Below are 12266 nucleotides of genomic sequence, written 5' to 3'. Positions count from 1 at the left end.
CGTTGCCTCTCTTTGAGGAAAGACAATGGACCGGAAGTTCCACCCACCGTTTGTGCAAGAGTAGCTTGCTTTGGAGGCCGCCCACCATGACTTCTTTTGCTCTTCTTTGAGACGCTACCACACTCGGTGGAGGCCATGGTAGCGGCGCTGGATGCAACGGACATTGATGGAGAAGCATCCTCTCCCGAATCGGAGAGATCATGGTCGGGCGAAACCACCTCCTCCAATGCCTTTGCAACCCCCTTGCACGTCTTCAAGGGGAGATACTTTGCTTTGCACTCTTGGAGAATGTCGTCGGGGATATTCGGACAAGGACCCGCTTCCCCTCCCATCTTAGTCAAGTGGATGATATGGCGGGTGGAGCTTAAGGTCATGGTCTTCGGGCAATATTTGCAATACCATTTGCAAACATTTCGCTTGTTCTTCACCCTTTCAAAGTAGCGGCAATGCTTGTTGAAGGCTTCATGAAGAGCGGGCGGCATTATGGAGAGCTTGAGGGATGGGGAGTGATGAGAGAACTTTAGAGTAATGGAGAGCTTGAAGGAGATGGATGGAGATGAAGGGAGCTTAAGGAATAATGGAGAGCTTGAAGGAGATAAAGGGAGCTTGAAGGAACAATGGAGAGCTTGAAGAAATAATGGAGAGCTTGAAGGAGATGAAGGGAGCTTGAAGCCTTGATGGAGTGCCAAAGCTTGAAGCCTTGGCCCTTGATGAATGGAGAGAGCTTGAGGGAGCTTGAGTAGGGAAGGAGATGAATGAGAGAGCTTGAGGGATATATGGAGAAGAAGAGAGGGTGGGCAACCTTATATAGGTTTTGAGGAGAGAGGGAGAAGAGTTAAAGAGAGAGCATGCTTCAAAATTCAAATTCCATGTGCCATGGCCATGGCCCATGTGGCTTTGACATTTGTGTGTGTGTGTGTGTGTATGTGTGTGTGTGTGTGTGTGTGTGTGTGTGTGTGTGTGTGTATGTTGGGGGTGGGATGGCACATTGGCTTATGATGCCCCAAGGGCCAAGGCTCCAAGACCCCCAACGTTCAAGTTTTAGCGTTCAAAAACTGCCTGCACGTGGCGCTACAAAACCGGTGTAAAAACGGTCAAAAAAATCCGCCAACGATCTTTTTTTTTTTATCGGACGGGACGGACGGGACGGGACGGAACGGACGAATCGTTCCATTCGACGGACGTGGACAACCCTACGTTGCACCATGACTTTCCAATACTCCGACCTATTTCGATCAAACATAGAAGAGGTTAGTATCAAAAAGGTGGAACCGACGATAACGGAAGAAATGAGAGAGAAGATTGATAAATCATAAAACAATGAACATACCTCGCCGCGACAAATGGGATATGGTCGTGATAGAAGAATCGAGCCACGGCCGCATCCACCTCTTCCTTCTTCTTTGGGTCCCAAGAGGTAGCAAGGGTCCTTTGGCGACGTTTTGGACCTTGTGAAGATGCACCAACACCTACACCGGGTAGAGAGGAAGAAGGGAAAATGAGGGTCTTTGGATCAATACCTTTGCGTGCGGGCTTGGCTTTGTGGTTGAATTGCCGATCCTTTTCCTCGAGGTCCTTCCTCTTCTCGATGGTTAGGTTGGAGCAAAATCTCACCTCATGTCCCGGCACTCCAAGAAAGTGTGCCCTCACTTTGTCATGGCCCCCTTTCCGCGTGTAAGAGCATAGCTTGCATGCCCATGCACGAGAACCTCCCGCCGCCGACAAGGTGCCCTCCGAGGTCACTTCATCCCACCACGACCATGCCTTCGCCTTTTGAGTGTTGCCCGCATGAACGGAGGGGGTTGTACGAGAAGAAGCCATGGATTATCCGTGAAAGAGAGAGAGCTTGATCTTTGAGGATTTGAGAGAGAGAGATAGATAGCTTGAGAGAGGGCTTGAGAGAGAGAGAGAGAGAGAGAGAGGCTTGATTCCGTTCTTGCTTGAGGCTTGAGCAATGAGAAGTTGAGATAGAGAGCTTGAGAGAGAGGCTTCACCTCTTGGAAGTTGAGACCGAGAGAGAGAGTTTGACCCTTGAGCCTTGAGGGTTAGAGCCCGAGAGAGAGAGAGAGGTTGAAACTTGAGAGCTAGAGGCTAGGCCCCTATGGCTTGAGAGTTGAGAGCAAGGGAGAGATGGCCCCCTTCAAACTTCCTTGATGCTTTGGTGAAGAATGGGGGAAGGGGGGATTTATATAGGGCTGTAAATGGCCGTTGGCTGCCCAAAAGTCCCAAACAGCTACATTTTTAAAAGTTGAAATCTGCCCGTTGCTGCCGTTCCGGCCCGTTCCAGCCGGTCCGTTCCGATGATGGCATGTCTGTCGGAACGGCAGTCCGTTCCAATGCGTTCCAGGGAATTTTGACCAGCCGGAACGCCGTTCCGGCGTTCCAAGCCCCCATATTGGCGTTCCCCGGTAACTCTGCCGAAGACTCCTAAAAAAAGAAACGACTAAGCTGAGGAAGTGTTGAGGCCACTCTGTCAGCAGGAGAATCCTGCATGTCTAAGCTCTTTGTCCAAAGAGCCTCCACTCGCTCTCTGAGCACTGAGTCCATCAAGACCCTCTCAGGGCTGCGTAGCATCGTGCTCCCCCTCTACCTATCAATCACTATAAGGATCACTGGTGCATGGTCCGAGAAGGAAGTCCCTGCCAGAATGCCAACTGTCCCACCCAAGTCACCAAAGTGGTCACTAGTGTAGAAGCGATCTATCCAAGATAGATTCACGTCTCCCACTCTGCGGTCCGAACGAGAGAAGGCCAGGCTGTCTGGGAGCCTCACAAAGCTTGAATGCTGCCACACATCTGAAACCCGCAGTCATACAAAACCTCTCCCAAGCTGCCAACTCAACTCCATGCACAGTAGTATGGCTGCTACAAATCCCGTCAGAGGGTTCCTCCAACATGTTGAAGTCACCCCCTATGCACCATTGCTCTGCCTGCGGAAGAGACTCAACAATCTGAGACCAAAACTCTGCAAGTGCACTCGCTACATTGGGCGCATAGATGTTCAGGAAGCCCACGAGACAACCCTGAACCTGCATAATGATCCACTGAGCCCTGCCTGGCACAATAATCCCTCTATCCACAATGGCCTGCTGCAAAGAATCCGCAATAATCATACATACTCCACCCTAGATGCCTCCAAGTCCAAATGCAGCTGACCAAAAAGTCTCATATCGTCCACGCAAAAGCTGACCACAACGTCTAATGCGACTCTCACACAGATGATGCTCCTGTAGCATAAGAAGGTAATTCTCTCCTCCCACAAGACATCGCTAGAGCTCTTGACGAAGCCGGCCCCTCTGACACTGAAGTTGGGGTCCACCTAGTCCCTGTACATTCCATGAGACTATCCTCATGGGGAGCGAGAGACAATTGATGCTTGCCGCAGCAGCTAACCATCCGATCTTCGAGGCAGGCTTGGATGGGGAGTAATCCGCATCCGAGCATCCTCGAGATAGGCGTGACTGCATAGAGTGTCTAGCCCAAGCCCAAGTAGACCGAGCCGTGCGTAAAGCAACCTGCTCTATCCAGGAGTCCTCATGTATGTGTACATAGCATGGCGGGCTCTGCGTGTCAGCAAAAAAGTATACCACAATGTGTCTACATCTTGCTGCGTCTGGAGGTGTCACAACAAACTTGGCCAATGGCCAAAGAGTCTGTAGCAAGTCTGTAACCTCTAGGTCTCCCATGTGATGAGAGAACTCTAGGGCCTGTGTCTGCAGCCACTCCAACACTGAGTCTATAGTCCACTCAGCCTGGTCCCTGCCGCATAGGGGAAAAGAGAAGCCAATTGTTGAGTCCAAGGCCTCTATCCCCCTAGCTGCAAGGAACAGCCATGAACTCTGAAGCAAGTTGCCTCAAGGTATGGTGAGGGGTCGCCGAGAAACCGTGTAAAGTCGTAGGCAAAGAAATCCGAACGACGACGAATGTCGAAGCTCGTCAGACCACAAGGAACTGTTGCAAATGGAGATGTCTGTACCTGAAGAGGGGGTCGCAAGAAAGGTTGTCCCTCTCTCGCCAAGCGACTCGTGGCAAAGGCGCTACCAAGAGATCTCCTAGCAACCAAGGAGGGCTGCGAGACTGGAGCAGGAGGAGGTGAGGGAGCAGGGGGAGAAAGGGGGGAGGGGGGGCGAGGTGGATCGGCAAAGGTGGCAGGTCGGGATGGAGAGGCAGAGGGAGGAGGAGGAGGGGGCGAAGCGGAAGAGGGGGGGAACTCGGGGCGGGGGGGGGGGGGGGGGGGGGGGGGGGGGGTGGGGGAGGGGGGCTGTCGAAGATGAGGCTGAGGTGGAGACTGGAGCAAGGTCCTTGTCTTGTTGTACAAGGTCGAAATGGTTCCCCGTGGAAACCCACTGCTGTTCGGCAAGAGCCTGAGGACCACTCTGAGCGCCAGGCTGGCGCAGTGGCCCCTACCGACGTGGACCACAAACCTGAAGTCAACCCTCCTCCGCTTGAGCGCTAGGCTCGGAGGGCGGATTTGCCTGCGTGCTCTGATCATCGGAGCAGAGCTGAATGCCCATCCTTTGGCGGTTGAGGCTCTTACAAATCAGTGGCATTCATACACAGCTTATGGAGCTCCCACGAGATCCTATGCTCCCACAGATTAATCTCATGCCCGAGTTCCCTATGGTGGCTCTCGGTCTGCAACCTACCAGGCCGACTCCCTTCATAGTTACATTGGCATACCAGGGATCAGTGTACACCATGGGCAATGTGTAGCATATCCCTTTCCATGTTCAAGACTTCAGTAACCAGTTTTCATCTTGATTTTGTGGTAGTGCACCTATGGCCCTCTCTTGCTCATCGGCCAACCTACGCTAAGGCACACTGAAGGTCCTCCATGATTAGGGCAATGAGGCTATGTCACATGTGAATCTCAGCACCTAGATCATCTATGCAACAGCTTCAAACTCCCTTTTCCCTTTTCTTTGAGCCACATGTCTCGTGCTGCAACCAAATGTTTTTGGTTAATATGCACCTTTACGGGTTAATCGCTTGTAGATGATAATGCACATCGTTATATCAGTATTGTCTATTTGTTAGCCTTCTTCCCATGTTGTAAAGGTCAACTGATGTAGGGGTGTTTTTCTCTTGATACTTCATTTTAAATAAATGTAAAGACTAGGTTTTTTTTTTTCAACACACGCAAAGGGGGGGGGGGGGGGGAGTTCGAATTTACCTGCTATTGGGAAGACTCTTAAGTGCATTTGGGATGAAACCTCTATATAATCCAATCGGTCCATCATTTGCAAGAATAACTGTGAATGTCATTTATCATGTCATACTAATAAGACACGGAACATGAAGAAAACCTTGGCATAGACACTCCAAAATTTAGCAATGGCTTGCCTATAAATGCGTCGAAAACAGATTTATAAGGGGTTCCTTTCATTTGCATTTGCCGTCTGATTGTGTCCAGCGGGTAACATGATGTTGTTGCCAAGCTAGATGAAATGAGAGCAGTTAAAAAAGATGCTGCTGGTGTCTTTCGTATCTCTTCAGGAAGGGAGTTCTTGATTCTGAAAGAACAGGAGGTACACGAGAATATAAAAAGAGACTATCCATTTCAAAGCCTTAAATACACATAGAGTAACCTTCTCTTGAGATGCACACACATGCAATACACACACATTTTAGGTTGAATTACAATGATTTAATTACAAAGCTAGAAAAGTAGCTCCAGTTGTGGTACGAGGACTGGTAACGAACGATCTTTGTTTGTGCTTAGAGAAGTGGTTAACCACCTCCACATTTGTCCTCAAAGGAGAGATAAAGCATATGTCGATAATAATCAACTACAAATCCTTTATATGATGGAAATCCAAACGTGACTGCCAGAGGGACTATGAAAAAGTAGTAAAACTATTTTCACAACCCAAGGATAATTTAATAATGGTTCCTCTTTACACTCACAATCCAAAAGCAGAAAATCTCCTTTGTTTATAGAAGAGAGCATAATCTGTGTATGTCGCTGGCAACTGGTTTAGTCACTCTTATTTATTCAGAAGAAACAAACACTGTATCTAAGATTTTGTCTCACGGGCCGAAATCCGGCTCAGAAAAATTAAGAGGTGCTTGAAAGAAAGAAATGAAGAGGGGTGCTGCCATAGTCAAAGAGTAGTACTATAAAAGGGATTGGCCAACAACCACAAGTAGGCATAGCAATCCTCTATCATCGTAAGAAAACACTGATCTTTGCTATTTTGTCACGTGAGATCATCATAATAAAGAACTTTAGAGCAATAAGAAGCAGTTTGCCATCTCCCACAAACTTTTTCTATTTTGTGAAAGCCCATCAAAAGTATTCATATGAAGAGGAAGATGACTACCACCTCAATGTTCATTAACCAGTGTCCATCAAGGCTATCATCTCTAAGTGTGTAGCAGAGAACTGCATCTAATGTTTGAAATAGCTCAATAATATGCTACAAAACACTTCAATGATGAAGTCTGATTAGAAAAAATGCATCATGCAGCAAGAAATGCCAGTGTGTTATTTATTACACACACGGCATTCTCTGCAATAAGAGAGGAAATATGCCTCTCACCATTTAGACAAAGCTAAGAAACAGGAATAGCTTGGCTCCAATGAACAGAAACCACTGGAATTGAGTCCCCCTCTAGTGATCATCTTCTTTAAGAAAAAATTAATCAGAAATCTGCACGAACAGCCTGGAATTTTACCTTCAAGTACCAATAAGCATGCATCCACGAGGAATGGCCCTCAGTGCCCCAAAGAGGTCATCAAAGAAAGGGCACTCCAGATTAGCTCGCATTTCAACCAGCGAGCCCCACCCTCATCACAACAAGCATCTCTGCTCTCAAAAGGTGGTCCTTCCAACATAAGATCTAAGGTAGAAGTCTGTGGCCACCTCTTGAACGTCAGCAAGCTTTGCATGCCCAAGATGGCACACCCAAGCATGCGAATGGCACTCATGGCTCTATCCTCCAGCTGGATTCCCTGAGCAACCTGTCTATAGAAGATCAAGTCAAGTTTCCATTTCTCAAGCTCACATCAGGTCGGTGGGGTCGTGCCTCAAGTCATGGGCCAAATGGAAGGTGCTCTTGAAGATATTGTAAGGAAGAGACACCTCAACTAAGCACACCCTGAACTTTGGTAAGTGAGCTACCGCCACCTTCTGAAACAAAAGGATCAGCCCCACAAGGTCAGAGAGCTTCTTGAATAGCGTACCGTAACTAAGGTGACTGGCCGTCTAAGTCTCCTCCACAGTTGTGCCAAATTCTTCTCTCATCCCTTTCTCATTTAAGACGAAGGTAATCAGGATGTAGTAGAGCTGGCCAAGATACCAGTGTAGCTGGCTGTAGCTGGCTGTAGCAGACAGCAAATTACATACATAAAAGCGATCAATCCACAAAAAATGGAGCTCACTGCATCGCAATCATAGTGAGGGAATGGAGGACTGCCCTGCTCTATAACAAAACCCCATTGATGCCATACATCGAAAATCTGTAGATTCGTACATTCCAAGCTTTGCCCCATGCACTATACTCTGACTCCCGTCTATGTGACCAACTAGCATGTTAGAAGTCCCGTCAACACATCAATGCTTAACACTAGGCAATGTTGCATGAATAGCGACAGTAAGCAACTATGTAAGCTCTTTCAAAGGTGAATGGCGCTCCACCTCTGCTAGGAGTCCAAAGCTCTCCAAAGTGTAGACATTATCAGTCTCCTTAGAAAGGTGCAGCAATGGACTTAGAGAGGGAAAAAAAGAAAGAAAGAAAGAAAGCAAGCTTTCTTAACGTCTTCTAAAGGCCAAATTCGGCCCATGATATAAAGAAATGTACATGTATGCGTCTCTGCATGTCCAGAAAAAAGGGCAAAATTGCCGAAAATAAACAAGCTACACTAGGTGGCTCCATCTGGTACCAAACTGGGGTTGTATGGCATGGATAGGTGGGTAGGGGGTGAGGAGTCCCCACAGCATAGCAACAAGGTTTCAAAAAGCCCACTTTATCTCCCTCTATCTGGTCTACTCATGTCATAGTCAAAGCTGTGATCCCTCTCCCCGTGATTTGTGACTATTGTCCTCCGCTTGGGTGCACAGGTTGGTGACTAGAGGAGTGCACGGGTGACTAGAGGAGAGTCTCCCTCTGAATCTCTAGAAAGAAGCGACCCAGCTGTTTTTGATCTCTCGACCGCAATAGTACTCAAGTGTGGGTTGTCATGTGAAAAGGGTTGTCTATCGGTCTAGTATGCTCGCATACACTAGCCATCTGCACACACAGTGCCCCTCCCTGTATGCATAGTGTTCCTAGCCGTCCACCCCACGTCTATATACCCTACAAATTCTCTGGTCACTGTCAATCTGCCTCAAACTCTAGTCTGAGAGGTGAAACCTTGAGCTGTCCAATCTCCACTCTCGCATTATGTGGCATATATGTGTCACCGTGGCCACCCATCCTCTATAATAGTCATGGAGTGATCTCTATAATACAGCATTGTCGAGATGTTTGCGGTACATCTCGGAAGGCATCGCGACTTTGATTGTGAGAGCTCAAGCCATAATTGATAACAAACAGCAGAGAAAAACAAAGTAAAACACCTTCAATTCGGTCATTGAAGCTCCACTCATACACAAGGTCAAAAACAACTCATAACTCTTGTGTGCTTCATGTTTACATGTAGCTTTCCCTCCAATTTCACAAATAAATCCCTAGTTTGCCATGTGAAAAACCCTAGCTTCATTTCTCGATCCTTCGTCAAGGTGATTTCAAGGAAGCTCAAGCACCTCCGTCGAAAGCTCATACACTTATTTGAAGAGAAATTAAATGAAATGAAATGTTATATTAAACGTCTTCAAAAGGCCAGTATAACCTATGAGAACAAACTGATACAATCCTTGTGGATCTAATCCAATGTCTGGGTACAAAAATACAAAAATAAAAGGAGGTAAAGTGAAAGACTAAAACTAAAAGACTCAAATCATTAGCTTGAAAATCATCATCATCGTCATCCATGACCAAGGATGCCTGGCATCGGGCAGCGTCCGAGAAAGAATTTCATCGGTCGCTGAAGAGCTTTGTCAATGTCCGCCTCTATAAATAATCGTAATGGGCATCTCACATGTCGTGCTAGAATAGTCATGATTCTTTGGTGGAGCCTCCGTCGATGCCGTTGCCCCCGTAGACGTGGGCATCTAGCTCTCCAAGCCCAGTGGCTCTATCCACTAATATACCCCTGATAGAAGTGGGCTCTCAAGTTTGCTGCGAAGCAGGCTCATCCGGTTGTTGAGTCCCTACTCTAAAGAAGTTGGTGATCTCCCTCTGTGAATGTCTCCCACTACCTGGTCTCCTCAAAAGACTTTCCATGTGTTTGAGCAGCTCTAGCAAAAACAACCTGAGGCATCTCTGATCCTGATATCTCATGACTCTAGCCAACGGTCCAAAGCCCTCTTTGAACAGACAATGAAAGCGGCCTCGTATCTCGTAGTATACCGGACAATGACAAGTGTGATGTAACTTCGTCTCTGGTTCCATATGACATAATTGGCATATCCTGGCTTTTGCTAGTACTCTCCTAAATCTGCCAGTCTCAATCTCTAGCTGATGCGATGATGTGCGCATCTAACCAATAGCACATCATATCCCATAGGATAAATGAGTCTCCATATAGGCCGGTCTGATCACATATCCATCCCCTGGTTGTTGGAGGAGATGCTCTCTATAGAAAGCCATCTTCGTGCCCAACTCTTGTGCCAATTGTATCCATGTGCTTCTGGTATCTAGTTGAATCAAATCCTGACGTATAAGTCTAGTGGTCTCCATCCGTGTGAGAGCATCCAAGGAGTATTGGAATGGAGGCAGTCTATCCATGCTGAAGCCGTGTGACTGAAACCATGATCTCATCTGCCCATACCAACATGTTGTGTCCCCTTGTAGCGCTAGCTGTTGGGATGACTCAAGTGCTAGCCGAGCATATGTCTCTGGGAAGGTCCCATCCGTTATGCATGAAGGAGACTGATTTAGTAAGGGCCTCAACTACGAGAGAGAGGAGGGGCAGCTAGCTCAGCCCAAATAATCTCAAGCGGCACTGAGGCCTTAGCCCGAATCATCTGAGAGACCATAGAGACTAGAGGCCTCTCCATCCATTAGTGCTACCAAATCTGCCTTGGTGGTCCACTGAGGGCCCCAAATCTGAACCCCATAGAGCATAGCTGAAGCCAATAGAGTTAAAAAAGCCACAGATTTATTCAAGGTTCCTAAAATTGAACCATGCAAACACATCTTCTCCAAACCTCCCAAGGCTGCATAAGCTCTCCTCAATCTAGTCTCTGCTGCTGATGCGAGATTTTCACAAGCCAAGCTCCCATACCCCTCTTCTCTCGTCCCCACCCCATGAAAACCCCTTCTTAGGGAGGGAGTGATAAATGGCATTGGAAAAAGTAAGAAAAAAATAAAGTATGATTATGTAAATATATAAGAAAGGTAAAATAGGCCACCTCATGCCTACGGGGTAGCCCATCCCCACCTTGCCTCCTTTTTCTTCACTGTTGCCCCGCCGGGTGTCCCTTTTCCTCTCCTCCACTCAAAAGGTCAACCCCCTCTCTCTTCCCCTTGTCCTTTCTCCTTTCTCTCTCCCCTCAAGCTACCCCACCTCTCACCAATAATGCACCCTAACTCACATTCAGCTTACCCTATCTTCCAAAATAGTATACCCCACCCCCTCTTTCTCTCTCCTATCATATCCCATGACCCAAATACCCCCCTCTCTCTCTAAAGGGCACCATGTCTCTTGTCTTGTAGCTAAATAACCTCCCCCACACTCACACACACACTCAGTTTCACTGAAAAAGGTGCCCACAAACCCATCCCCACCCGGTGGTTACCTGATTTTTCTTGTGTTCACACACATCTGCACACAGATTCACCTCTGAACACACTCCCCTCTCTCCCCTCTTGTAATTACTTTATTCTCCATGTCACCTCTCACTTTTTTTCATCAACCCATCTCTCTCTCTTAGTCTCTCTCTCTTAGTCTCTCTCTCATGAGACTGCTGTTCTGGCACATATACACACAGGCAGACAAGTGGGGCCCACAGTCACATGGCCTATGTAGATAATGATTTCTTCATTTCTAAATTCTAGAATTTCTCCCCCCTCCTCCCCTATATAAAGAGGGGTCACCATCACACTTAGGACACACACCATCACCAAAGAGTACACTATGCACTGTGTGTGCCTAGTGCGCACACACACACACACCCACACCATCACCATCACCGCAATCACCATGCTCGTCTTGAGCATGACCTCTACACCCTTGGGCTATGGAAGATAAAGGGAAACTAAATGAAGGATGATGGCCATAACCCTCGTGCGAGTCTTCGCCATCAACTCCCACCTATCCTCCATGTGCTCTACCACGCTCTCCCTTCTCATTCCCCTACCCTATGCTCCCCATTTCATCACCTTATTCTCTAAATAAAGCTTGAGATTTTGCGAGTATGTTTTCTTGCAATGTTTTGCCCATATGAGGTGTGCGGAATCGCCACCTAGTCTTGTGTTTGGAGTGAGCTTGTGTATGTGTGAAGGGTGTGCGGATTCGCCATCCTTTTGTGGTGCCTAAGTACTAAGCCGCTATACCCCCTCCCTCACTCTCTCTCTCTCTCTCTCTCTCTCTCTCTCTCTCTCTCTCTCTCTCTCTCTCTCTCTCTCTCTCTCTCTCACTTAATCTCATTCCCTTTCCTCTTCATCATTACTCCCAAGCATCCATCTCTCTTGGATGAAAACTTTGTTATGGAGGTGTGTTGTTTGCGTCCTAGCCGCTGAAGCTAGGTGGTGCCCCCCTGTTTGCTTTACCATGACAAGCTCGAGGCGCGCCAGTCGGTCCCTGATGTTTTAGAGGCCGTCGGGGTTCGGAATGACCTACATAAGAGTAATTCTTTAAGCCTGACCTTCAGTGGGAAGGCTAGGGATTGGTATAGAACCCTAAGGGTGGAAGAAAAAACAATTTACCCTACTCTCAGGAGATTGTTCTTGAAAGAATACATACAAGAGGGAGTGCTTTGGAGTGTAGCCTCTCAGATCCAGAAAGCCCAACGAGAGGAAGGAGAGTCGGTGAGAGACTTTATTAGTCGCTTGAAGCATTTGAATTCTCATTGTAATCCAAATGAGCGCTTCAATAATAACCAATTGCATGATAGATTCATTAGAGGATTACGACATGAGGATATCTACAATGGCCTAGTCATTAGAGGTATCACCACTTGGGAAGTAGTCACCACCAATGCAATCCAATAGGAGGATAAT

At 47.5% G+C, this 12266-nt stretch overlaps 1 protein-coding gene across 2 annotated transcripts in view; it reads right to left on the bottom strand.

Moving 5' to 3' along the window:
- LOC147462775 (putative envelope ADP,ATP carrier protein, chloroplastic) overlaps positions 1 to 12266 on the bottom strand; it is an 82846-nt gene that overhangs the window by 15905 nt on the left and 54675 nt on the right. For both annotated transcript variants that reach the window (XM_086485474.1, XM_086485484.1), the window contains 2 exons: positions 5343 to 5512; positions 5173 to 5251 (listed from right to left, as the gene is read on the bottom strand). In XM_086485474.1, coding sequence (XP_086341600.1) covers positions 5173 to 5251; positions 5343 to 5512 — 249 coding nt within the window. The remainder of the gene's footprint in view (positions 1 to 5172; positions 5252 to 5342; positions 5513 to 12266) is intronic.

The sequence above is a fragment of the Adiantum capillus-veneris genome, chromosome 2, assembly GCF_014529385.1.
Source record: "Adiantum capillus-veneris isolate H3 chromosome 2, ASM1452938v2, whole genome shotgun sequence".
Taxonomy (NCBI): domain Eukaryota; kingdom Viridiplantae; phylum Streptophyta; class Polypodiopsida; order Polypodiales; family Pteridaceae; genus Adiantum; species Adiantum capillus-veneris.
This window is presented reverse-complemented; position numbering and strand designations above follow the sequence as displayed.